Genomic DNA, 26,636 nt, shown 5'->3' with positions numbered 1-26,636 from the left:
TTGAAAGTTTGTGGAGTTTTCACAGACCACATTGATGGCTGATTTGTAGTCTTTCATTCCTTGGAACATTGGGTCTTACACTGGAGAAGCTCCACTTTTGACAGGTTCTGATACCAGAGAGCTTCCTCCCCCTTACTTTCCATCATTAATAGAATGAAGGGGGCTGGCTGCCTGGCTCACTTCTTTAGTGAAGCCCTTTTATTCATCACAGACTGCACAGATATAGAAGGGGCTGGCTTCAGGTAACCCCTTTAACCAGTTTTCTATATCCATTTATCGCTTAGGCCATTCCCTTTAAAAAGGCCATTTTGTTCAATTGTGGACAAGCATCTATGAAGAGGTTATTGCTGTACAGAAAACAGTAATATGGACTTGGACCACTGGTGGAAAGTTTAGAGGGGGGATCAGGAGAGCCTTCATATACACAAGTGTTAGACGCACATCCAGGACAATCAGACATCAGGAATACAGAAATAAAATTTTATTAAAAGAAAAAAAAAAGGATTATTGTATAGGTATTCTATGCTCATTTCACGATTTATTAGTCATTATTGCATTTTATGTGACAATATACAGTACCACATTTAAAAAGATAAAAATACATATTGTACATGTAGAAATGGCTCCTCAGCACTTTTTTCTGTTTCCTGTAAAGAAGCAGAGAATAATGTTAACCTGAATCCAGTTGGACCAGTAAAAACACAATGTACATCACCGAAAGACTTTGATTCCAATGCTTAACACCGACCAAATCTAAGGGACCAAATCTTTCTTAGATGACTTAAGGTGGGAACCTCAGGCCCGTGGGCCGTTTAGGACCTTTTAGCCAGCTCTCAGGCAGATTCCTGGGGACCACAGTGCTTGGGCTAGCAGCTGTATTTTGATGGCCGCCATCCCAGCCTTAGTTTCTTCTTGCTCGGTGAGCACATGCACGCAGTGTTCACTACTGAACGGTGAGGCACAAGCAATGAAAGATTATGTTCTGACACCTGTGCCAGCCTCAGGACGTAATTGTGGGTGGAGATAGCGTGCAATTTGTATGGCCCTCGAAGGATGGAATAAATATCCAAATGGCTCTTGGAAAGAAGAGGATACCTCACCTCTGAGATAAAACAGCAGCTGCATTAGCACGTTGGCCAAGTGTCATGCATGGCCATGTATATAGCGCCATGACGCTCCCATATGGTTTCAGAGTCCTGCAGGCCCTTCAGTCAATCTTCTGACAAGCATTAAGGACACAAAAATCTTGTAAGGAAACCGTGCAATCATAACCCGTTCCCATTGTTTTATTGGAAATGGTTTTTGTCATATATTGTGTGTGGTCAAAAGTACGTGGCAAGATTATTTATCAGTCTGATTACAGTAATATAAAACAAGTGTGACTGACAGCCAGCTCCAATGCAGGGAGAGTCAGTCAGGGTTGGGGCGCAGTTACCGCGGCAGCTCTACACTCCGAGCAGTAACATCTTTTCGGAAGACATTACCTTAGGCCGGGGTCACACTTGCAACTGCAATGAGAGAAACTCACGCGTCTCACCTCAATACCCGGCACTGCCGCCGGCACTGGGGACAGGAGTGTTCAGCTGTAAAGAAATACATGTAGGCGCACACTCCGGGCCCAAGTGCCGGGTACTGAGGAGAGAGACTAGTGCGAGATTCTCGCATTGCAGTTACAAGTGTGACACTGGCCTTGCTTGTAGTTCTTCCTGTGAGACATACATACCCCCGTGACAATCACTTCAAATAGATCACACTACGCCACAAGTTTAATAAACCAAGCCTCATTAATAAAAGCTGACATGTCGTCAATTTATGAGGTAATAACACTGGAACGCTTCAATATATCCCAGTAATTCGGAGACAGTTTCATGACTAGGCTACAGTCAAATTTGGTTGATACGATTGTGAATATTTTTGATTTTTTCAGAAATAAACGCAAATCTTTAAAACTGAATTTTTGTGCCCTTAACCACTTAGTGACCGAGCCAATTTTTACAATTACACTTTGAGGTAATAGCTCTGGAACTCTTCAACGTATCCCACCGAATCGGAGGTTGTTTTTTTCGGGACATTATACTTCACGATAGTGGTAAAATCTTTGATAAGACTTGCGTTTTATTTTTCAAAGTTTCAATTTTTGTACTCTAAAATCAGAGGGTTATGTTACACTAAATGGTTAAACATTTCCCACAGGTCAACTTTATATCAGTACAATTTAGGAAACAATTTATTTTTTGTTATAAAGTTAAGGGTTAAAAGTTGACCAGTGATTTCTAAATTTTTTCTCAACAAAATTTACATTTTTTTTTTTTTTTTTTTTAAAGGGACCACATCACATTTGAAGTGACCGAGGGGCCTACATGACAGAAACTACCAGAAAGTGACACCATTCTAAACCCTGCATCCCTCAGGACGCGCAAAACCACATTCAAGAAGTTTATTAACCCTTCAGGTGCTTCACGAGAACTAAAGGAATGTGGAAGTAAAAAACTACCATTTTACTTTTTTCATACAAAATTTACTTTAGACCCAAACTTTAGTTTCACAAGGGTATTAGGAGAAATTTCACAATGAATTTTATGGTCCATTTTCTCCTGAGTACATCAATACCCCATATGTGGGGAAATCCAGTGTTTGGGCGCATGTCAGGGCTCAGAAGGAAGGGAGCACTGTTTGACTTTTTGAACACAAAATTGCCTGGAATCGATTGTGGTCACGATGTCCGTTTGGAGAGCCCCTGATGTGCCCAACAGTGGAAATCCCTCAATTCTTACTCCAGCACTAACCGCATAGAATAGAAACATACATCAAAAGTTTGGACACCTTCTCATTTAAAGATTATTTTTTTTTCTGTTTTCATGACTATGAAAATTGTACATTCACACTGAAGGCATCAAAACTATGAATTAACATGTGGAATTATATACTTAACAAAAAACTGTGAAGCAACTGAAAGTATGTCTTATATTTTAGGTTCTTCAAAGTAGCCACCTTTTGCTTTGATGACTGCTTTGCACACTCTTGGCATTCTCTTGATGAGCTTCAAGAGGTAGTCACCGGGAATGGTCTTCCAACAATCTTGAAGGAGTTCCCAGAGATGCTTAGCACTTGTTGGCCCTTTTGCCTTCGCTCTGCGGTCCAGCTCACCCCATACCATCTTGATTGGGTTCAGGTCTGGTGACTGGAGGCCAGGTCATTTGGCGTAGCACCCCATCACTCTCCTTCTTGGTCAAATAGCCCTTACACAGCCTGAAGGTGTGTTTGGGGTCATTGTCCTGTTGAAAAATTAATGATGGTCCAACTAAATGCAAACCGGATGGAATAGCATGCCGCTGCAAGATGCTGTGGTAGCCATGCTGGTTCAGTATGCCTTCAATGTCGAATAAATCCCCAACAGTGTCACCAGCAAAACACTCCCACACCACCTCCTCCATGCTTCACGGTGGGAACCAGGCATGTAGAATCCATCCATTCACCTTTTCTGCATCGCACAAAGACACGGTGGTTGGAACCAAAGATCTCAAACTTTGACTCATCAGACCAAAGCACAGATTTCCACTGGTCTAATGTCCATTCCTTTTGTTCTTTGGCCCAAACAAGTCTTCTGCTTGTTGCCTGTCCTTAGCAGTGGTTTCCTAGCAGCTATTTTACCATGAAGGCCTTCTGCACAAAGTCTCCTCTTAACAGTTGTAGAGATGTTTCTGCTAATAGAACTGTGTGGCATTTACCTGGTCTCAGAAACTTATCCTCAGAAGCAGAGGTGACTCTTGGTCTTCCTTTCCTGGGGCGGTCCTCATGTGAGCCAGTTTCTTTGTAGCGCTTGATGGTTTTTGCAACTGCACTTGAGGACACTTTCAAAGTTTTCCCAATTTTTCAGACTGACTGACCTTAATTTCTTAAAGTAATGATGGCCACTCGTTTTTCTTTACTTAGCTGCTTTTTTTCTTGCTATAAAACAAATTCTAACAGTCTATTGAGTAGGACTATCAGCTGTGTATCCACCAGACTTCTGCTCAACACAACTGATGGTCCCAAACCCATTTACAAGGCAAGAAATCCCACTTATTAAACCTGACAGGGCACACCTGTGAAGTGAAAACCATTTCCGGTGACTACCTCTTGAAGCTCATCAAGAGAATGCCAAGAGTGTGCAAAGCAGTCATCAAAGCAAAAGGTGGCTACTTTGAAGAACCTAGAATATAAGACATATTTTCAGTTGCTTTACAGTTTGTTAAGTATATAATTCCACATGTTAATTCATAGTTTTGATGCCTTCAGTGTGAATGTACAATTTTCATAGTCATGAAAATACAGAAAAAAAAATATCTAAATGAGAAGATGTGTCCAAACTTTTGGTCTGTACTATATAGATCGATCTATCTACAGGACATGTGACGTGACAGGTGCTATATATGAAAAAAAAAAAAAGGCAGAAAATACCCAAAAGTGACACCATTTTAAAAACTGCACACCTCAATGTGCTCAAAATCTGATTTAATAAAATTAAATTCCTCTTATGCATCTAAAGGGTTAAAACAATGTGGAAAGACATGAAAAATAAATTATATTCCCCCCCCCCCCCAAAAAAAAAAAATAAAAATATTACTTTGCCCCCAATTTCTTAATTTTCACAAAGGAAATAGGACAACAGACAACGTCCCACTTTCTCACGTACACCAATAACCCATTTGTGGTGGAAAACTACTGTTTGGGTGCATGGCAGGGCTTTGAAGGGAAGGAGCATGGTTTAACATTTGGAGTGCAGAATTGGCTGAAATCGATAGCTTATGCAATATCGCATTTACAGAGCTCCTGATGTGCCTGAACAGCGGAAATCCCCCCCAATTTCTCTCATAAAAGTGTTGCTTTAGACCCAAATTTTTCATTTTCATAAGGGTAAAAGGAGAAAGTTGTGTAAAGGGTCCCCCATGTGTGTCAAGACACTATTGTTTGGTCACATGACAGCTTGAAAGAAGAAGCGCCATTTGATTTTTGGAGGGCAAAATGGTCTGGAATAAGAATGGATACTATGTCGCATTTGGAAAGGCGCCAAGGTTCCGAAACCCCCAACAAGTGACCCCATTTTGGAAATACCTCCACAATGATTCCTCTAGGGGTATAGGGAGCATTTTAAACCCACAGGTATTTCACAGAATTGTACAACACTGGGCTGTGAAAAGAATACTAAAGTTTTTTTCAATAGTTGAAAGTTATCTATAAAAATACTAACTAGTTAATGCAAAAATTCTGAAATTTTTCTCACTTAAAGTAGCACTTCAAAAAAACACGAAAAGATGAGGAACCAGCGGGCCATAGTGCTGTTCACTGATTAAAGTCAATTCACGCTGAACAGAAATGATGACTGCCAACAATGTTGGAGAGCACTATGCATCAGCCACTGTTGTAACCAGATGAACCTTTGGAGGTGTTACAGTTGGCATGTGTGTAACATCATTACTCCAAAGTGTGGGGCGGTTCTCTAGCGACTAAAATAGTAGGGGCTTGTTACTATATCATTCACAGTCATTGTGCCTTTGCATGAACACAGGCCCAATGTCATCTTCGTTGACAACAATGCTCTAAGATCACCAAGGTCACATCATTAGGGAACAGCTGCTAGAGACTGGGGTACCTAAAATGTAGTGGCCTGCACCGACTCCTATAGAAAATCTATGGGATCAGCTGAATCGCTGTGTAGAGGCTCACAACTCTGTACCTCAATGACCTGAGGGCCATCTTTCAATTAGAGAGGAATACCATGCCTCAGCAGACAACAACTCGACTTCCAAACAGCATGAGAAGTCTGTCCAGATGTAATTGATGCTCAGGGACAAATGATAAGTTATTGAGACATTTACATTTTTAGGGTGAGTGTTCTTGGCTTTCGTGTCAATAAATGGAGATGAAGAAATCACCATTGCATGCTCCTACTTAACCCCTTCATGACCGGGGGATTTTTCGTTTTTCCGTGTTAGTTTTTCGCTCCTCTCCTTCCCAGAGCCATAACTTTTTTATTTTTCCATCAATTTGGCCATGTGAGGGCTTATTTTTTGCACGACGCGTTGTACTTTTGAACGACATCATTGGTTTTAGCATGTCGTGTACTAGAAAACGGGAAAAAAATTCCAAGTGCGGTGAAATTGCAAAAAAAGTGCAATCCCACACTTGTTTTTTGTTTGGCTTTTTTGCTAGGTTCACTAAATGCTAAAACTGACCTGCCATTATGATTCTCCAGGTCATTACGAGTTCATAGACACCAAACATGACTAGGTTATTTTTTATCTAAGTGGTGAAAAAAAATTCCAAACTTTGCTTAAAAAAAAAAAAAAAATTTGCGCCATTTTCCGATACTCGTAGCGTCTCCATTTTTCATCATCTGGGGTCGGTTGAGGGCTTATTTTTTGTGTGCCGAGATGACGTTTTTAATGATAGCATTTCGGTGCAGATACGTTCTTTTGATCGCCCGTTATTGCATTTTAATGCAATGTCGCGGCGACCAAAAAAACGTAATTCTGGCGTTTCAAATTTTTTTCCCGCTACGCTGTTTAGCGATCAGGTTAATACTTTTTTTTAATTGATAGATCGGGCGATTCTGAGCGCGGCGATACCAAATATGCGTAGATTTGATATTTTTTTCATTGATTTATTTTGATTGGGGCGAAAGGGGGGTGATTTAAACTTATGATTTTTTTATTTTTTTCACATTTTTTTTAACTTTTTTTTTTTTTACTTTTGCCATGCTTCAATAGCCTCCATGGGAGGCTAGAAGCAGGCACAGCCCGATCGGCTCTGCTACATAGTAGCGATCTGCTGATCGCTGCTATGTAGCAGAATTGCACGTGTGCTGTGAGCGCCGACCACAGGGTGGCGCTCACAGCGACGGGCAATCAGTAACCATAGAGGTCTCAAGGACCTCTATGGTTACCATTCACAAGCATCGCCGACCCCCGATCATGTGACGGGGGTCGGCGATGACGTCATTTCCGGCCGCCCGGCCGGAAGCGGTAGTTAAATGCCGCTGTCTGCGTTTGACAGCGGCATTTAACTAGTTAATAGGTGCGGGCAGATCGCGATTCTGCCCGCGCCTATTACGGGCACATGTCAGCTGTTCAAAACAGCTGACATGTCCCGGCTTTGGTGCGGGCTCACCGCGGAGCCCTGCATCAAAGCAGGGGAGCCGGCATCGGACGGTATAGTACGTCCGATGCCGGTAAGGGGTTAAATGCCCAACTTTCACGATAAATTGACACTGGTGCAAGCTAAGTTTTCTATAAAATTTTGCCAGAAAGCCATATTCTATATATTAAAACACACACAAAGGCCTGATAAAAAAAAAAAAAAAAAAAAAAAAAAAGATATATATCTTGGTACCGTGTTAGACAGTAGATAGAAAAATATTTAGAATTGAGAGTCCTCACTGGTTGATACCTTTTAATGGCTGACTGATGGGCAACATCTTTTAGGTTATGGTGAATGACTTTTTTTGCCTAAAGTACAAATGAAGAGTCCTTCACTTCTTGTTTGAGGGATTTTCATCCATTCTTCCTTGGAAAATTCTTCCAGTTCTGTGAGATTTTTGGGTAGTCTTGCATGCACTGATATTTGAGGTTTAGCCACAGATTTTCAGATCAGGGGACGGAGGGCCATTGTAAAACCTTCAGCTTGCCCTTTTGAGGGTGTCTACAGTCATGGCCAAAATTTTTGAGAATGACACCAAAATTATATTTTCACATGATCTGCTGCCCTCTGGTTTTTATTAGTGTTTGTCTGATGTTTATATCACATACAGAAATATAATTGCAATCATATTATGAGAACCAATAGGTTATATTGACAGTTAGAATGAGTTAATGCAGCAAGTCAATATTTGCAGTGTTGACCCTTCTTCTTCAAGACCTCTGCAATTCTCCCTGGCATGCTCTCAATCAACTTCTGGACCAAATCCTGACTGATAGCAGTCCATTCTTGCATAATCAATGCTTGCATTTTGCCAGAATTTGTTGGTTTTTGTTTGTCCACCCGTCTCTTGATGATTGACCACAAGTTCTCAATGGGATTAAGATCTGGGGAGTTTCCAGGCCATGGACCCAAAATCTCTATGTTTTGTTCCATGATCCATTTAGTTATCACCTTTGCTTTATGGCAAGGTGCTCCATCATGCTGGAAAAGGCATTGTTGGGCGCCAAACTGCTCTTGGAAGGTTGGGAGAAGTTGCTCTGGAAGGACATTCTGGTACCATTCTTTATTCATGGCTGTGTTTTTAGGCAAGACTGAGTGAGCCGATTCCCTTGGCTGAGAAGCAACCCCACACATGAATGGTTTCAGGATGCTTTACAGTTGGCATGAGACAAGACTGGTGGTAGCGCTCACCTCTTCTTCTCCGAATAAGCCGTTTTCCAGATGTCCCAAACAATCGAAAAGGGGATTCATCAGAGAAAATGACTTTGCCCCAGTCCTCAGCAGTCCACTCCCTGTACCTTTTGCAGAATATCAGTCGGTCCCTGATGTTTTTTTCTGGAGAGAAGTGGCTTCTTTGCTGCCCTCCTTGAAACCAGGCCTTGCTCAAAGAGTCTCCGCCTCAGTGTGTGTACCAGCCTGCTGCCATTCCTGAGCAAGCTCGGCACTGCTGGTAGTCCGATCCCGCAGCTGAAACAGTTTTAAGATACGGTCCTGGCGCTTGCTGGTCTTTCTTGGGCGCCCTGGAGCCTTTTTGACAACAATGGAAGCTCTCTCCTTGAAGTTCTTGATGATGCAATAGATTGTTGACTGAGGTGCAATCTTTGTAGATGCGATACTCTTCCCTGTTAGGCCATTTTTGTGCAGTGCGATGATGGCTGCACGTGTTTCTTTAGAGATAACCATGGTTAACTGAAGAGAAACAATGATACCAAGCACCAGCCTCCTTTTAAAGTGTCCAGTGATGTCATTCTTACTTAATCATGACTGATTGATCGCCAGCCCTGTCCTCATCAACACCCACACCTGTGTTAATGGATCAATCACTAAAACGGTGTTAGCTGCTCCTTTTAAGGCAGGACTGCAATGATGTTGAAATGTGTTTTGGGGGTTAAAGTTCATTTTCTGGGCAAATATTGACTTTGCAAGTACAGTAATTGCTGTTAAGCTGATCACTCTGACATTCAGGAGTATATGCAAATTGTCATTAGAAAAAATAAAGCAGTAGACTTTGGAAAAATTAATATTTGTCTCATTCTCAAAATTTTTGTCCATGACTGTATTATGGATAATGATCCTAAACACTAGTCAAAATCCACTTCTAGAAGCCATCTTCTTTTCAACTTCAGCTTTTTAACAAATGGTGTTCTGTTTGCATCAAGAATTTGTTGCAATTTAATTGAATTCATTCTTCCCTCTACCAGAGAAACATTCCCCGTGCTATTGGTTGCATCCCAGAGCACGATTGATCCACCCCCATGCTTAATTTTTGGCAAGTTATTTTCCTGAAATTCTGTGCATTTTTTGACACAGCCTTTGACCATTGTGGCCAAAAAGTTCTATTTTAACCTCATCTGTTCAAAAGATTTCATTCCATAAAGCATCAGGCTTGTTTAGATGTTAATTTGCATACTTTGGACGTGGAGTCTGTTAGTGAGGATGCAGAAGAGGTTTTCTTATGATGACTCGTCAAGAAGGCCAGATTTGTGCAGATGTCTCTGCAGTTGTGTTACGTTTTTCTGTTCAAAATCTGCTAAATCTTTATGAAGATCTTTTCCCAGGGGGTTCTGATTTGCCTCTCTAAGCAAACTTTGTGTGAGCTGCTCATAGGCTTGCTAGTCTTCCAGACTATCTTAACTTTCACTGTTCCTGTTAAATGCCATATCGTAATTACATTTTGAACTGAGGAAAGGGCAACTTGAAAATGCTTTCCCATCTTATAGGCTTCTCCTGGTTTGTGGACCTGCACCATTTCCAGAGTGCGAGACAGCTGCTCAAAAGAACCCATTGCTGCTGTTTTTTGGCACAAGGTTAGAGGAGGCTGGGTTTTTATAATGCTAGAAATGTGCATCACTTGGCCTTTCCTAACCATGATTGTGAACAAACCATAACCCCAAGACTATTTATGGTCTGAAAAATTGGTCAAAGTAATCTGAACACACATCTCAAAGGGTGCCCAATCTTTTCCCCATCTGTCCATTTTCCTTTTTGTAATTTTTTTTTTTTTTAAACGTAAAAAAAAACCTGCCCAAAAATACAAAGGAAATGTGTCCTCTAAACTTTAGCCCTTTTAGAGATAATCTCATCTTCAACTTAACTGTTACAATAATAGTAATTTTCACCAGGAGTGCCCAAACTTACATGCCACTGCACATATACATACTTTCATGGTTTTAATTTCTAACCTAGTCCCACTGTGGCACAACATAATTTTTTTTATTTTAACTTCATCGCTGGTCACATACACTGAAGACTCCTCCCGGTGCGATGGCAACCATCAGCACCCACAATTCTGATCAAGGGGGGCAGATTATGTTAAAGGGGGTGTTTTAACCCCCTTTTAACCACTAAAATGCCACCATTGTGATTGAAAGTAGCATTTAAGGGGTTAATCAGTTCAAAAACCAGTTCAGGCAGATGCTGCAGGGCGTCAGCTGTTAAATACAGAGAGCACCCACGAGATTTTCCTCTGCAGGGCAGCACTATACTCTTATTACGCAGCGCCAGGAAAAAGTGCAGCTGAGGAATAAGGCTCATTATCGGCCAGCCTGTAAAGGCAAACCAGGGGTTAGGGAGCTACAAAACTGGGCACTCTGATGTGAAGTTATTTTTGCCTCTATATTCCCATGAAGTTTGGGGAGTGATTTGTACTATTTTCTTACATATATTGCTTGATATAAACAAAAAAAAAAAAAAAAATGAGCATGAAGACAACAAGCAAAATGCATGTCCACTGAAATTCATTTTTAGATTTGTTCCCCTTCATGTAATAGAGATAATACATACACCATATACACACATCTATATCCATCTCAAACACCCCCACACAGGTTAAGCGGTCGCAATTTTTAGCAAACTGAATTGGTAGTGCTTTTTTTGCTTATTTCACAAATTGTGCCCCCCAGGAAGTGGAAAAAAATAAAATAAAAATGAATGTCTTAGGACCCAGAATCTCCTATTCCCTCCCTACACTAGCAAAAATAATTGGTCTGGAGGAGGGAGTGTAGTTCGTGCATTGTATATTACTGTATATACAGCAGCGGCATATCGCCAGTGGCAGCAGGCCACATAATTGCCATCGAGCCTTGGGGGGGCGGTTCTGGGGTTATCCCCTCCCCTCAGGCAACGCGATCAATGATGGAGGGAGGGTCAGCGGACTCCTCCACCCCCAGTTATTTTGCCTCGACGTCTGACGAGTTACAGCGATGGGCGCAATGACAGGATTACAGTCGCCCACTGTCCTAAGATGTGCTGTGCTTCACAACGCTCAGGAGACGGGGCATCGGGTGGAACGAGGAGAGGTGAGAATTGTATTTATTTAGTTTTTTTTTTTTTGTATAAATCATTTTTATTGGTCACAGCAGTAAAGAATAAAGGTAAACCGTACAAACTTATAAATCAGTGCAATGATAGGCAATAATTTTAAGTCAAACAAGAAGAGCATAGTTACATTTATCTCTTGCGATATACTTTTCTTATTAATAATGCTATTGACTATCCCGAAATTATGAATTATTAACATTAAAGAACTAAGATAAGTAAGATAGAGGGAAGAAAAGAGGGTAGAAAGAAGAAGAAGAGAAGGGTAATTGAGGGGGTGAGGAATTCAGGGAAGGAGTGTGGCTACCCCCGTAGCCCAGCGGACAGGATACATGCCGAGATACGGCCCGAAGGCATACGACAATAAGCTACATAGTGTGTCGGGTTCTGGAAACCCAGAGATCCAGTTCAGGAGCTTCCCTAAAAGCGATCCAAGGGGCCCATATGTTGTAGGTTTTCTCTACGTTACCTGGTGACTGGTTTATCAACTGCTCCATTCTATAGATGCTATTAAGTTCTGCCACAAATTCTGTACGGGTAGGAAATTTTTCTTGTTTCCAAAACCTAGGGATTAGATTTCTGACTGCGGTAAGAAAGTGTCTGAGGATACCCCTCTTGAACCTAGATATTGATAGGTCGCATAGAGACAGCAATGCTAGACCTGCTGAAGGTTGGATCTGTGTGATAGACAACTTATTATGAAGTTCAAAGACGGCCAACCACAGATCCTTTATGGGGGGGCAATCCCACCAGATATGCATGTAAGAGCCTATTTCCTTTAAACATCTCCAGCAAGTGTCAGGGGTCGTGGGGAACACCACATGCACCATGGAGGGGCATCTATACCATCTTGCTAGAATCTCATAGCTCCTCTCCTGTGATACCGCGCATAATGACGATCTGGAAGAGAAGAAGAATTTTTCCCCTGTCTTCAGATGACAAGGGCCTTCCCAGAGTATTTATTTAGTTTTTGTTTTAAAATCAGTGACTGATGGCTTTATAGTGTATGGAGGACCACAAGGGGCCCATTATCCTATATGGAAGGCTATGTGCGGCCATTATATTTGAAGAGCTATGTAGGAGGACATTCATATTGTATAATTGCTTGCATAAAGTAAGTTTGTGTGTGGTCCATGATACTGCATGGAGGGCTGTATGGGGGCCATTATACTGTATGCAGGCCCATGATACTGCATGGAGGGCTGTATGGGGCCATTATACTGTATGCAGGCCCATGATACTGCATGGAGGGCTCTATGGGGGCCATTATACTGTATGCAGGCCCATGATACTGCATGGAGGGCTGTATGGGGGCCATTATACTGTATGCAGGCCCATGATACTGCATGGAGGGCTGTATGGCGGCCATTATACTGTATGCAGGCCCATGATACTGCATGGAGGGCTGTATGGGCCATTATACTGTATGCAGGCCCATGATACCGCATGGAGGGCTGTATGGGGCCATTATGCTGTATGCAGGCCCATGATACAGCATGGAGGGCTGTATGGGGGCCATTATACTGTATGCAGGCCCATGATACTGCATGGAGGGCTGTATGGGGCCATTATACTGTATGCAGGCCCATGATACCGCATGGAGGGCTGTATGGGGCCATTATACTGTATGCAGGCCCATGATACAGCATGGAGGGCTGTATGGGGGCCATTATACTGTATGCAGGCCCATGATACTGCATGGAGGGCTGTGTGGGGGATCATATGGTGTTGGGGGTTACCATACTTTGCCTTGGAAGTTGAGGTTGGGTGCAGTAGGGTCATTATACTTGTCCATGTGGAGGAATTCACCATGGGGATATCATGCGGTGTTTCAAATGCACTTTTCTTGGCATACTTTATGGGGCAATGAAAAGAGGAATGTAGGACTTCAGCAGGAGAATTATTAATGTAAAGGCTGGAAAGTAGTGAGATCTGCTCTTCTGTGACCGACTTTGTGGGGGTGGTCCCAATTAGAACTTCTGCTATGGGGCCCCATGATTATTATGTATGCCTGTGATACACAGTGCTTGTTTAGCACCGTCTATACAGCGAGTGGAAGGCAGAGATTGCCACAGACTCCACTTTCTCTATAGGGAGTCTGGCCGTGTCTGACAGCCACATGATTGTGTGCAGCTGCTCTACTATGTAGTGACGTTTACAAGTCAGTGCCATCTGCACTCAAAGTAATTGGTCACTATGCTTTATAAAGGCTTCAGGTCTGGAGCTGAAAATATTCTTGGGTAGCTTAAACCATTGAATGCTACATTTTTCTTTCCACATTTGGAGGGACTTTGAACATCTGGGAGAACTTTTGCGCCCTATACTATTTAAAGGTGCTGCCATTCTTTATTTGCATACTAAACTATCAAATGTATATAAAATGTAGGTCTGACATTGCTACATGAAGTTTTACAGAAGGTCATAAGTCTACTTGTAATTTACAAATGCAGCATTCATTCCTTAGCTCGTCAGTGGTGCTACAGACTGCAGCAAACTAGGTTATAATCCCAACTAGTAACATAAGGTGGTCCCGACTAGGAGTTTTGGCTTACCATCTCTTAAAGGGACCTTTGGATAAACGTTCTCCTTGACATCATGCTGGAACGCTTTGGATGGATCAAATCTCCTTGCACCTTGCAGATCATTTAAGTGGGATTGAAGCTGCCTTTCTGTTTGTTTCTCCTTGGAAAGTTGCGTTTTAAGTTTGGTCACCTCCTTCAAGAAAAGGGGGAAAAAAAAAACAAAAAAACAAACACCCTAGAAAGTTAAGCAGTGGCAAAACAGAAGTCCAGCAGTACATGATCAGTCCATTCTTCCACTACTGAAGAACTATCGCTTGGATGGATATTGAAATGAGGCAGTAGATTTGAAGCCTCTGTCACTCCAGCTCCATTATTCACCCAGCGCCACCTTCTGCTTTACCGACAGCCTAAGGCTACTTTCACACTTGCGTCGCCAAGAGTCGGCGCGACGTACCGACGAACGTTGTGAAAATTTGGCACAACGTGGGCAGCGGATGCAGTTTTTCAACGCGCCCACTGTATAGTCCCGGGGAGGAGGGGGCGGAGTTCGGGCCGCGCATGCGCGGTAGGAAATGGCGGATCCGACGTACGAAAAAAACGTTTCATTGAACGTTTTTCACGCCGACGGTGCGCCAAAACACAACGCATCCAGTGCACAACAGACACGACGGATGGCCATCCGTCACTAATACAAGTCTATGGGAAAATGCAGGATCCTGCATTCTCAAAACGACGGATTGTGACGGAAGCTGAAAAACGCAAGTGTGAAAGTAGCCTAAATGCTGTGTGACTTGAGGCAAAAGGAGTCGTTATTCAAGCAAGATGCGGCTATCCTGGGTGGGAATAGAGCTGGAGTGACCACACATGCAACTTTATGAAAACAAAATTACATTTCACTTCCCTTGTAATTTCATAGCTGATATTCAGAAAAGTGCTTTGATGCCGGCAATTAGGGCATTCAGTCTAGAAGTGTGAGCAGCAGCACAGTTTTCAGTTAAAGCCTACTGGCAGATAGACAACACTGAAATGGTTAATAGCTCATCTCCAGCCACATCAGGGACCGATGGCGGCCAATTAATATCGCAGTATGGGCCGCGTGGAGAGAATCCCGCTCCCGTATAGGACATGGTTAGGGTCTTACAGACAGTACCTGCTTCAGCTGACAGTTCTCCGCTTTCAGCTTCATTACATGCTTAATCTTCTGCCTTTGGTTCTGATGCCCCAGCAGCTTGGCATACGCGTCACTAAGCTTGTTCAGTTCATCCTGAGCGGCGCCATGTTCATTAAGTAAGGCCGATTTTTCAGCTTCAAATGCATCCAATTGTTCCTGCAGGGAATTAACAGAAAATGTGAGCAGCAGCACAAAGCATGGAGCTTCAGTAACACGTGCATCTGGTCGCGTGAAATAACCGGGGTTTGTATGCCGCAGAGTCCAGGGGTCGGTCTTATTCAGCGGGAAACTGTCAATCACTGCATCGCTTATAAAATAAAGAATCTATAAAGAAAGGGTTTGGGGGAGATTTCCCATTCAGCACCTTGGAGCTACATCATTTTTTGTACATTTCTGCAAGAGGGTAAAATATTACAGAAATGCATTGTCATCAAGTTCTCCAAAATCCTTCCACTTACCTTAAATGGACGAACTTTATTCTGCAACTCCTCAAACATTGTGCGCCATTTGTTTGCTTCCAATAAAATTGCTTCATTAGATTCAGATTCTTTACTGTAGAAAGAAACAATTGTTTATAGATGCAAGTCTCAAGGTGTGCGATTAAAGGGGATATCCGGGACTTTGGGGAAAAAAGCAAAAAATGTGCCCGAGCACCAACAAGCAGGTAGTTCCTACCTACCTGTCGCCATTCATTGCTGGCACAGAGTGCTCCTGCTGGGAAATCAGATGTCTACTGACATGTCGACAGAGCGGCGGCTTCTGATGTTGTTCTGATTGACAGTCGGCTCCTCCAGTTACATCCAACACTGCGGAGACACCATCACGTGTTTCTCAACGCAGTGATTCCAGAACACTGCCCCCATCCCTTATGGGAAATATGCAGATGCATGTAAAGAAGCTGCGGAGACACCATCACGTGTTTCTCGACGCAAGCAGTGAATAGCCAGGCCTTTCCCCGGGAAGGAACAACCACGGGAAGGGCAGCATCCTATGAAGGAAAGCCACCTATGCCAAGCATGGTATCCATCCACAGACAGCTGTTTCGGGGTTTTGCCCCTCATCAGTGTGGAGTAGGAATCTGGCTATTAGGAGCAGTGCCTAGTAAAAAGGCTATAAAGGCACAGATGATTGGCCTCGGGGAGACCAAAACATCCAACACTGCGGAGACACCATCACGTGTTTCTCAACGCAGTGATTCCAGAACACTGCCCCCATCCCTTTCCTTCATAGGATGCTGCCCTTCCCGTGGTTGTTCCTTCCCGGGGAAAGGCCTGGCTATTCACTGCTTGCGTCGAGAAACACGTGATGGTGTCTCCGCAGTGTTGGATGTTTTGGTCTCCCCGAGGCCAATCATCTGTGCCTTTATGGCTCCTCCAGTTAGGCATTGGGAATCCAGCTGTCAATCAGAATGACATCGAATTCCTGCACCACCAACAGAGCAGAGCGAAAAAGAAGCCGACACTCAGCACAGGCAGCAGAGTCGCAGGCAGGAGCGGTCTGATGGCAATCAACAGCGGCGTGTACAACAGGCAGGTAGGTAGCAGCTGCTGCCTGTTAGTGCTTCGCCACATGTTTTACCTTTTCTCCAAGTCCTAGCTATCACCTTTAATTACCGAGAGCTCTGAACTAAAAAGGAGGATCTCTGTCAGAAGGAAACCTCCTGCACCAAACTGTTTATGTGGTCATATTAAAGGGAACCTGTCACCCCCAAAATCGAGGGTGAGCCAAGCCCACCGGCATCAGGGGCTTATCTACAGCATTCTGGAATGTTGTAGATAAGCCCCCGATGTATCCTGAAAGATGAGAAAAAGAGGTTATATTATACTCACCCAGGGGCGTTCCCGCTGCGGTCCGGGGCCTCCCATCTTCTTACGATGACATCCTCTTCTTGTATTCACGCAGCGGCTCCAGCGTACTCTTTCTGCCCTGTTGAGGGCAGAGCAAAGTACTGAAGTGCGCAGGTGCCGGGAAAGGTCAGAGAGGCCCAGCGCACCGCAGTACTTTGCTCTGCCCTCAACAGGACATACAAAGTACGCCTGCTCCAGAGCCACAGTGTGAAGACAAGAAGAGGACATCATCGTAAGATGGGAGGCCCCGGACCAAACCACGACGCCCATCGAACCGGACTGCCCCCCGGTGAATATAAGGCTGGCGTCATACTAGGCGTAAGTAAATACGGTCCATTTTTTATGGCCGTAATACGCAGTAATTGTCCCAAAGCACTGTTCCATATCCAATGCGAGGATGCGATTTTTACACACAAATTTATCCGTGTGTCATCCGTATGGCTTCCGTACAGCGATTTTCTCTCGCAGGCTTGCAAAATGGACATATCATGGATCCATATACTATATAATTGTTTAAGGGTCACTTCTGTCTGTCTTTCTTTCTGTCACGGTTATTCAATCGCTGATAGGTCTCGCCAGCTGCCCATCATGGCTGCCGCGACCAATCAGTGACGGGCAGAGTCCGGAAGAAAATGGCCGCTCCTTACTCCCTGCAGTCAGTCTTTGTCGCCCGCATACTCCCCTCCGGTCACCGCTAACACAGGGTTAATGCCGGCAGTAACGGACCGCGTTATGCCACGGGTAATGCACTCCGTTACCGCCACTATTAACCCTGTGTGTCCCCAACTTTTTTACTATTGACGCTGCCTATGCGGCATCAATAGTAAAAAATGTAATGTTAAAAAAAATTAAATAAATAAACCTGCTATACTCACCCTCCGTAGTCCGCTGAGCCGCTCCCGCCGGCCGCCATCTTCCGTTGCAGTTTCCGGTGGCAAAGATGGTATGGCAGAAGGACCTGCCATGACGTCACGGTCATGTGACTGAGACGTCATCACAGGTCCTGCGCTCTGATACCAACCCTGGGACCGCAAGCTGCCGTGGACTACAACAGGCCCTTGGAAAGAGGAGTATATGTTTATTTTTTATTTTTTCACCTGTGAAAAACCTGGCTGGGCAATATACTACGTAGCTGGGCAATATAATACGTGGCTCTGTGCTGTATACAATGTCACTCGGCAATATACTATGTGGACATGCATATTCTAGAATACCCGATGCGTTAGGATCAGGTATGTATGTATGTATGTATGTATGTATGTATGTATGTATGTATGTATACACACACATATATACATACATACACTGTGTACACATTTATTCTACCTATTCTAACCTGTCAGTGTGATTTTACTGTACACCGCACTGAATTGCCGGCTTTTCTATAGAACACCGCTGCGTATTTCTCGCAAGTCACATGCATGGTCTGTAATTTTCTCGCCCCCATAGACTTTCATTAGCTTATTTTTTGCGCAATACGCTGATAAAAGCAGCATGCTGCGATTTTCTACGCCCGTAACATACCGTATATTACGGATGCGTAATATACGGCCGATAGGAGCTGCCCCATAGAGAATCATTGGGCCGTGCGCAATGCGTATTTTCTGGACGTATTTTCTGCGCTCATACGTCCATAAAACTCGCTAGTGTGACGCCGGCCTAATCTAACCCTTTTCTCATCTTTCAGGATACATCGGGGGCTTATCTACAACATTCCAGAATGTTGTAGCTAAGCCCGTTGCCGGTGGGCTTAGCTAATCAGCGATTTTGGGGGTGACAGGTTCCCTTTAATAGCAACGAGGTCATCCACAATGTTACTTCATTGGGGGGAAAAAAAAAAAAAAAAAGTCTGGACAGGGACTAGAGCAGGGGTGGGGAACCTCAGGCCCCAGGGCCATTTACAACCCTCAATGGCCTTTTATCAGGCCCCCAAGCAGATTCTCAGGGATCGCATTCTTGGGCAGGGAGCTGTATTTTGATTGTTATCGGCTCATTAATTTCTTCTTGCTCTGTTAGCACACACACGCAGTGTTCACTACTGAACACTGAAGGGCATGCAATGAAAGATTACGTCCTGAAACCAGTGCCAGAGTCAGGATGCACTTTGTGGGTGGAGGTTGTACGGCCCCTGAAGGATGGAGTAAATATCCAAATGGCCCTTGATAGAAAAAAAAAAAAAAAAAAAAAAAAAGATTACCCGCCCCTGGACTACAGCCAGCAACTTGGGAAGGGCTTCGACAATCCTACAGCACTTTAGCTTTATGTTCATCTGAATTAACACAGCGAGCTTTCTGACGGAGCGACAGATTGCATAAGTAGTACAGGTAAAGAAGGCATGTTCCAGAGAATATTATGACTTAACATTTTGTGTGGGGGTGAATTGTAATCTGAGGGAAACATGAGGTATAAGTCAAGACACTGATTTCAGCGATGTGTCACTTAAAGGGAGTGTCCTATTTCCATACTGCACAATGAGTGTTTTATCAGCAGGTGATCATTACCAGGACTGATGGGCACATGAGCCCTGGTCCAAGCCTGCCCTTCAGAAGTGCTTAGCAGCTTGCTACCAACATACAATGTACACAGAAAGCTGTGGTGGGGGCAGGGTCAGCATTCTGAGCTCGGATACATATGTTTTCCTACATTACATTGCTCTCAGAGGAGGCAGCAAAGACACAGATTCCCTTAACACATAGATCTTTAAAGATATTACATCTAATAAATACCTTGTGTGTTCATCTTTGAACTCCTGAAGTTGGGATTTAAGACTTTCAAGTTCACCATTTTGCTCATCGGCTTCTTGTTTGGCCATCAGCAGGGACTTCTGTAGATCAGTAACTTGCTCCTCTAACCGTTCACGCGCCTTGTGTGAAGATTCTTGCAGCTCATGAAGCTGCTGCTCCAGTTCTTTCCGGATTATATCAGACACAATGCGCAGGTCATTGGTTTCCTTCTCCAGCGTTTCCATATTTTTTCTTGTCGTTTGCTCAAGTTGCAGAGCCATTTCATTGCGAGTTTTGGAGGATTCTTTCTGAAGCTCAAGGACTTGAAGCTCTAACTCAAACACAGTTTTGCTTGACGACACTTGCAGATCGAACAGTTGCTTTTCCAATATCTCCTTGGTTTTTATTGAGCTTTCCTGGAGGTCATAAAGTTGTTTCTCCAACATGTCTTTAGTGGTCTCTGCAACGTGCTGAACCTGCAACTGCTTTCTGGAGGTCTCTTGAAGCCCATACACCTGCTGCTCCAATATCTCCTTCGTGCCTTCCAGGACAGTAATCTGTTGTACTAACTCTTTACTCTTGGAAGCGGATTCTTGGAGCTCAAGGATCAGCTTCTCCAACTCCCCCTTCTTCCTGGCAGAAGACTCCTGGACCTCCAGAAGTTGCTGTTTGAGCCCATTCTCGGTTTCTGAGGCCTGTTGGATCTGTATTAGCTGTTTATTTAATCTGGTTTCCATGATGCTCAGTGACTCCTGAAGCTCAAGTAATTGGTTTTCTAGTGCGGCCTTTGTTTGGGTGGATTCGGCCTGCTGATGACAGCTTTGCACTTCTAACTCCTGCAGGACTTTTACTTTAGTCTCAAGGTGTTGCTGCAGAAGTTTCCGATCATCTTCTGCCAGAGAGAGTTTCTCCAGTAAGCAAGCGTTTGTGGATTTCAGTGAATCAATTTCTGTGGTTGCGGAAAACTGGATACTACAAAAAAAAAAAAAAAAAAAAAAAAAAAAAAAAAAGCATATATATAATTTTTTTTTTTTAAAGGAACTACACTGACCCAATTTCCGAACGCTTAATTGCTGTAGTCACGTTTGACAATTGCATCTAAAGGGTTAAAGTGCAGCTCTGCTCAGGTGCCAATTGCTGTGCTTAGGAGCAGCTACCTCCATGTATAATATGCAAAACAAATTTGCACTCCATCGTGCTAAAGCATGTCAATGTGAAATCTGAAATATGAATAGCAATATGGCTTCTGAAAACTACGAAAAAAATGGAGACGCTTTGTACACAATTTGGCCAAGTTATGTCTACCCATCAACCAACGTCAAGGTGGTCTCAGAAAAACTGATGTGTCCCTATCCATGCGAATACCTTTCTTAGGCTGATGACTGAATTCCTAGGTGAATGTGGACCTCTCAGCAATGCCTGCATTTATTGGTAGGTAGGAACCTGCTGTGATTAAAAATCACATGTTGAAGGGCGGAGTGCTCGGTCAGAGTTAACAAATAAAAATCTGAATGGCACACCCAAGCTAGTGTGAATAGGTGCTCTCTGACCAAGCACTCTGCCCTTCAATATGTGGTGATTTTAATTACAGAAGGGTCCTACCTACCCATAAATGCAGGCATTGCTGACAGGTGTCCACATTCACCTAGGAATTCAGACATCAGCCTAAGAGGTATTCACATGGATAGGGATTCAGTTTTTCTGAGACCACCTTGACGTTGGTTGATGGGCAGACATAACTTGGCTAAATTGTGTGCAAAGCGTGTCATTTTTTTTAGTATTCAGAAGCAATATAGCTATTAAATATTGACATGCTTTAGCATACTATACAAAAAAGTTGACCATTATACATGCTGTGCTGTATGGGGCAGTCGCAGATCTAGAGCACCCTCCATCCATGCAGTGTAAACATCGACCGGACACTTGGGGCAGATGTCACAGAAGTGTTCATGTTGCGCACCATTTCCCTTTCCCAGAAAAGTTGCACGATGGGCAACACGGCTTTCCTTTTGGAGGAGATCGTATTAGTATTGATTTATAATAAAACTAATGCAGGTACCTTTCATATTCAGAAAGCTTGCACAAGGTGCTCTTGTGTTCTCCTTCAAGCTGTGAAAGTTCTATTTTGTGCTTTTCTTTAGCTTTTTGTAGCTCTTGACTTTTCCTGTTAAATACATGGAAAGATTAGCATGAGGAAGGGCTATGGAATAAATACCAAAGTTATACAGGACGGACTACGAGTAGCAGATAGGAAGAGGACTGAAGCCATTACACCCTAGAGCAGGTGTGTCAAACTCAAATACACTGCCAACATTTTAAACTTGGAAAAAGTCAAGGGCCAACCTCCATATTTAAAAAAACAAAAGCAGTAAAGAGTAAATGGCCCAATCTAAATGTAATTGAAAAAACAAACAAAAAAACCTTTAATTAATAAATACAGGTAAAGTATGATGCCAACAAATGTGACCCCCCCAAAGTACGATATCCCCACACACTGTATAATGACCCTACTGTACCTCTGAACCCCAACTCAGTATGATGCTCCAACTGTGATCCCCACAGAGTTCTCCACACAGTATAAATGGGCCCCACAGAGTCCTCCACACAGTATAAATGGGCCCCACAGAGTCCTCCACACAGTATAAATGGGCCCCAGAGTCCTCCACACAGTATAAATGGGCCCCACAGAGTCCTCCACACAGTATAAATGGGCCCCACAGAGTCCTCCACACAGTATAAATGGGCCCCACAGAGTCCTCCACACAGTATAAATGGGCCCCACAGAGTCCTCCACACAGTATAAATGGGCCCCACAGAGTCCTCCACACAGTATAAATGGGCCCCACAGAGTCCTCCACACAGTATAAATGGGCCCCACAGAGTCCTCCACACAGTATAAATGGGCCCCACAGAGTCCTCAACACAGTATAAATGGGCCCCAGAGTCCTCCACACAGTATAAATGGGCCCCACAGAGTCCTCCACACAGTATAAATGGGCCCCAGAGTCCTCCACACAGTATAAATGGGCCCCACAGAGTCCTCCACACAGTATAAATGGGCCCCACAGAGTCCTCCACACAGTATAAATGGGCCCCACAGAGTCCTCCACACAGTATAAATGGGCCCCACAGAGTCCTCCACACAGTATAAATGGGCCCCACAGAGTCCTCCACACAGTATAAATGGGCCCCACAGAGTCCTCCACACAGTATAAATGGGCCCCACAGAGTCCTCCACACAGTATAAATGGGCCCCACAGAGTCCTCAACACAGTATAAATGGGCCCCAGAGTCCTCCACACAGTATAAATGGGCCCCACAGAGTCCTCCACACAGTATAAATGGGCCCCACAGAGTCCTCCACACAGTATAAATGGGCCCCAGAGTCCTCCACACAGTATAAATGGGCCCCACAGAGTCCTCCACACGGTATAAATGGGCCCCACAGAGTCCTCCACACAGTATAAATGGGCCCCAGAGTCCTCCACACAGTATAAATGGGCCCCAGCGTCCTCCACACAGTATAAATGGGCCCCACAGAGTCCTCCACACAGTATAAATGGGCCCCAGAGTCCTCCACACAGTATAAATGGGCCCCACAGAGTCCTCCACACAGTATAAATGGGCCCCACAGAGTCCTCCACACAGTATAAATGGGCCCCACAGAGTCCTCCACACAGTATAAATGGGCCCCAGAGTCCTCCACACAGTATAAATGGGCCCCAGCGTCCTCCACACAGTATAAATGGGCCCCACAGAGTCCTCCACACAATGTAAATGGGGCCCACACCGTACTGTGAAGCTCTGCATTGCTCGGTGCAAAACAGTGACATCATTTTCCCTTTTAACCTGATGCCTCAGTGCAATGGGCACAATGAAGGGAGGAGTGGTCCACTCCCTTCATCATTGCTTGCAACTATAACTGGCATCCAGGATGCAGATACATTGGAAAGTGCGATGCTGGGAGGTGCAGGTGTCGCAGGACAAGTATAATCACCCTGCGGGCCAGAGGTTCACATGGGTGCCCTATGGGGAGGAGGAGGAACAAGGAGAGAATGATAACTGCAGCATGCACCATTTGGGCCCTTTTGTTAGGTAGGTGCTGCACCCATCCATGATGGGGGAGAGTGCACAGCAACTTACAGCTGTAACCAATTCAATAATTTCAACGTTAGCATGAAGCAGGGCTTTCTTATGAGGCATCACCTTTCCAACAGAAGAGGCCATCAAAAACTGGTTAGGTCTGCCAAAATTTGTCATAGATAGGCCAATATTTTAAATAAAGTAAAGTTACATATTTGCTTCACATTTACTTTGAAAATTTGTGAAAAAGATCTGCAGCGCAATACAGTACCTGCTAAATGGAGGAGATTAAACAGAACTCATCAACATGAGAATTCTGTAGAAACCCCTACATGCTTCCATTTCATTCAGAAGGGTCAATCTGCCAGGAATTCTGCAGTTCACCAGTGGACAAAATACGAAATGGATTTTAAGGGCAACTCACCCTCGTAAAGTTTCTTCTAGACGGATCAGCTCCACAGCCCGTGCCTTGTTTGCTTGCTCTAGATGGAGGATCATTTTCTCGGCCTCCTCCTCCTGCTGTTGCAGTCTATCCAGCTCATCCAGAGCCCCCTCCAGCTCATCTTCCAGAAGGCTCCTCTCTTTCATCATTTCTTCTTGCACTTTCTGCAGTTCCATCTTGAGCACGCCGGAGGTCTCCTGAGGTGAATGAGGGGGACAACTTATGGTAGTAAGCAGATTTACATTTAAAAGGGGTTGTGTCAAGGGAAAAAAAAAGTAACATTGCAAAGACAAAATTCTGCAATTGACCCTTTTTAAAATCCCTACATTTGTAAGTGATTATGTATAAACTCTAAAATTAAAAATTCTTCCATTCTCATGTTACCATTACAGCCTTTAGTCCCAACCTGGTCGGTTACCTAGGCAATAAAAGAGCAAGCATGCAGCCTATGCTCTAGAGCGCCTACTCACCACCCAGAGTCTAGCGGGATCACTGGATTCAGTTCTCCTGTACTTCGCCCTAGCTGCAGAGACCAAGCTGCTTCTCGGCTGACAGCCCGGTTCGTACCAGTGCCGACTATCTTCTAAAACAGTGTTCCCCAAGTCCGGTCCTCAAGAGCCACCAACAGGTCATATTTTCAGTATTTCCTTAGTATTGCACAGGTGATAATTGCATCACCTGTGCAATACCAAGGAAATACTGAAAACATGACCTGTTGGTGGCTCTTGAGGACCGGACTTGGGGAACACTGTTTTAGAATGTCACAACCCAAAGCAAAGCAAGAAACTGGGGGCAGCAAGTTCCTGAAGTTGCATCTTTGACAAATTCAAGAACAAGGGCAGTGGTGCAGATCGGTTACCATTTCCTTCTGCAGGAGCATTTCCAGTTCTTCTCCTTGCTTCTGTAGGGTGTGACGCGCACCATCTCCTTGGCTCACATTCTGCTTCAGGGCTTCCAATTCTGCAGACAGACTGCTCTCTCGCCTGTTGCTTTCTGCCAAGAGACCTTCTGTAACATATGGAACAAGTCATCTTAGCACTGGCTTCCATATAAACAAGTCTTGGACACCATAGTCGGATGCTTACCCTTTTCCTGCAGCAGTTCAGTATACTTGGCCTCCAGCCCGCTCATTTTGCCCAATAGCTCCTCTTCCTTTTGGCTGAAGCTTTTCTGCTCCACCTCTTTCTGCTTTAATTCTTCTTCAGCTTTGTCTAGAAGCAGCTTGTAGTTTTCAGCTTGGAACATTATACCACTGAAAATAAGAGTTGCACGTTTGCTCCACAGTAGTAAACATTCTAGAAACTTCGTGACATCCTCCAAAAGCCCAACCTACCCTGAATCCAACCATGTAGTCACTTAGTTTACTGAGTGCAGCCATTCTGAGTTTAGATTTAGCAATGTGCTAGAGCTGAGAAAGCTAACCCTGCCCCCACCAGGCTCTCCATGTCTATAGACAATGAGATGCTTATCAAAGGAGGAGGCGGAGTTAGACAAGTGCCTGCAGGCTAGCTAGTCACAGCAATGATAATTACAAGGTGATAAAGCCTTTAGTGTTCGTGAACAGCACCTAGCTTCTCACAATGTTGAATTCTGCGTTTTAACATTTATATCATGCGGTCCTCAAATTACGCAGCAAAAACCTGCTGTCAGATTCCCATGTTTTGCTTCAAATAGACCTAGAGTGCATTGCCATGGTTTGGGCTCATTCACATTTTCGGTCTGATTGTCTTGTTTTTTTCACGGACAGCAGACTGGATGGCATATGGGCCCACAGTATAGCACCTGATTTTTACAGATACATTGTAAGGCTAGGTTCACATTACGTTATGTGAACCCGTTAAACGGACTACGTTACACCGTGGCATAACGTAGTCCGTTAACGCCGCTATTGCTTGTAATGGCGAACGCATCCCTAGCGCATGCCCACATTGGGCGTGCGGTAGCGATGTGCTGTCATTTGAGTGACAGACCTCGAACGCTGCTTGCAGCGTTCGCGGTCCGTTCCTCACTAGTGCAGATTGGACATCTGCGCTAGCGGGATCGGCACACGCGATCCCTTTTGGGACATTGCATTAGCGCAGTCCGTAGCGTTATGCGCTATTACTCTTCCTTAACATAGGAAACTGAAAATGGTCCGGTAAAAGGTTAATAGCTGCTGCAAAAAATCGTATTATACATGGATGACAAGTGTGAAAAAAAAAAAAAAAACTTTTCTGGATGAGACAGGATTTTTTTTGACTAATGTTAACTTACCCTTATAGCAAGATTCTCTCTTGATTTCCAAAAAGTGATTAATTTTTTTTTTTTAAATGCAAAGTTCAATTGTGTCACCACTTTCCAAGACCCATAACG

The 26,636-nt window shown here is 44.0% G+C and overlaps 1 protein-coding gene across 1 annotated transcript in view; it reads right to left on the bottom strand.

Annotated features, from left to right (window-relative positions):
* Positions 1-466: 466 nt before the first annotated feature.
* HMMR (hyaluronan mediated motility receptor) overlaps positions 467-26,636 on the bottom strand; it is a 65,075-nt gene continuing 38,905 nt past the window's right edge. Inside the window, exons 13-21 of the mRNA XM_069763796.1 lie at positions 25,370-25,536; positions 25,144-25,292; positions 24,267-24,481; positions 21,819-21,923; positions 19,763-20,731; positions 15,648-15,741; positions 15,169-15,345; positions 14,049-14,211; positions 467-647 (exon numbers count right to left, since the gene is read on the bottom strand). Coding sequence (XP_069619897.1) covers positions 628-647; positions 14,049-14,211; positions 15,169-15,345; positions 15,648-15,741; positions 19,763-20,731; positions 21,819-21,923; positions 24,267-24,481; positions 25,144-25,292; positions 25,370-25,536 — 2,059 coding nt within the window. The 3' untranslated portion in view covers positions 467-627. The remainder of the gene's footprint in view (positions 648-14,048; positions 14,212-15,168; positions 15,346-15,647; positions 15,742-19,762; positions 20,732-21,818; positions 21,924-24,266; positions 24,482-25,143; positions 25,293-25,369; positions 25,537-26,636) is intronic.

This window comes from Ranitomeya imitator, chromosome 4 (assembly GCF_032444005.1).
Source record: "Ranitomeya imitator isolate aRanImi1 chromosome 4, aRanImi1.pri, whole genome shotgun sequence".
Lineage (NCBI taxonomy): Eukaryota > Metazoa > Chordata > Amphibia > Anura > Dendrobatidae > Ranitomeya > Ranitomeya imitator.
This window is presented reverse-complemented; position numbering and strand designations above follow the sequence as displayed.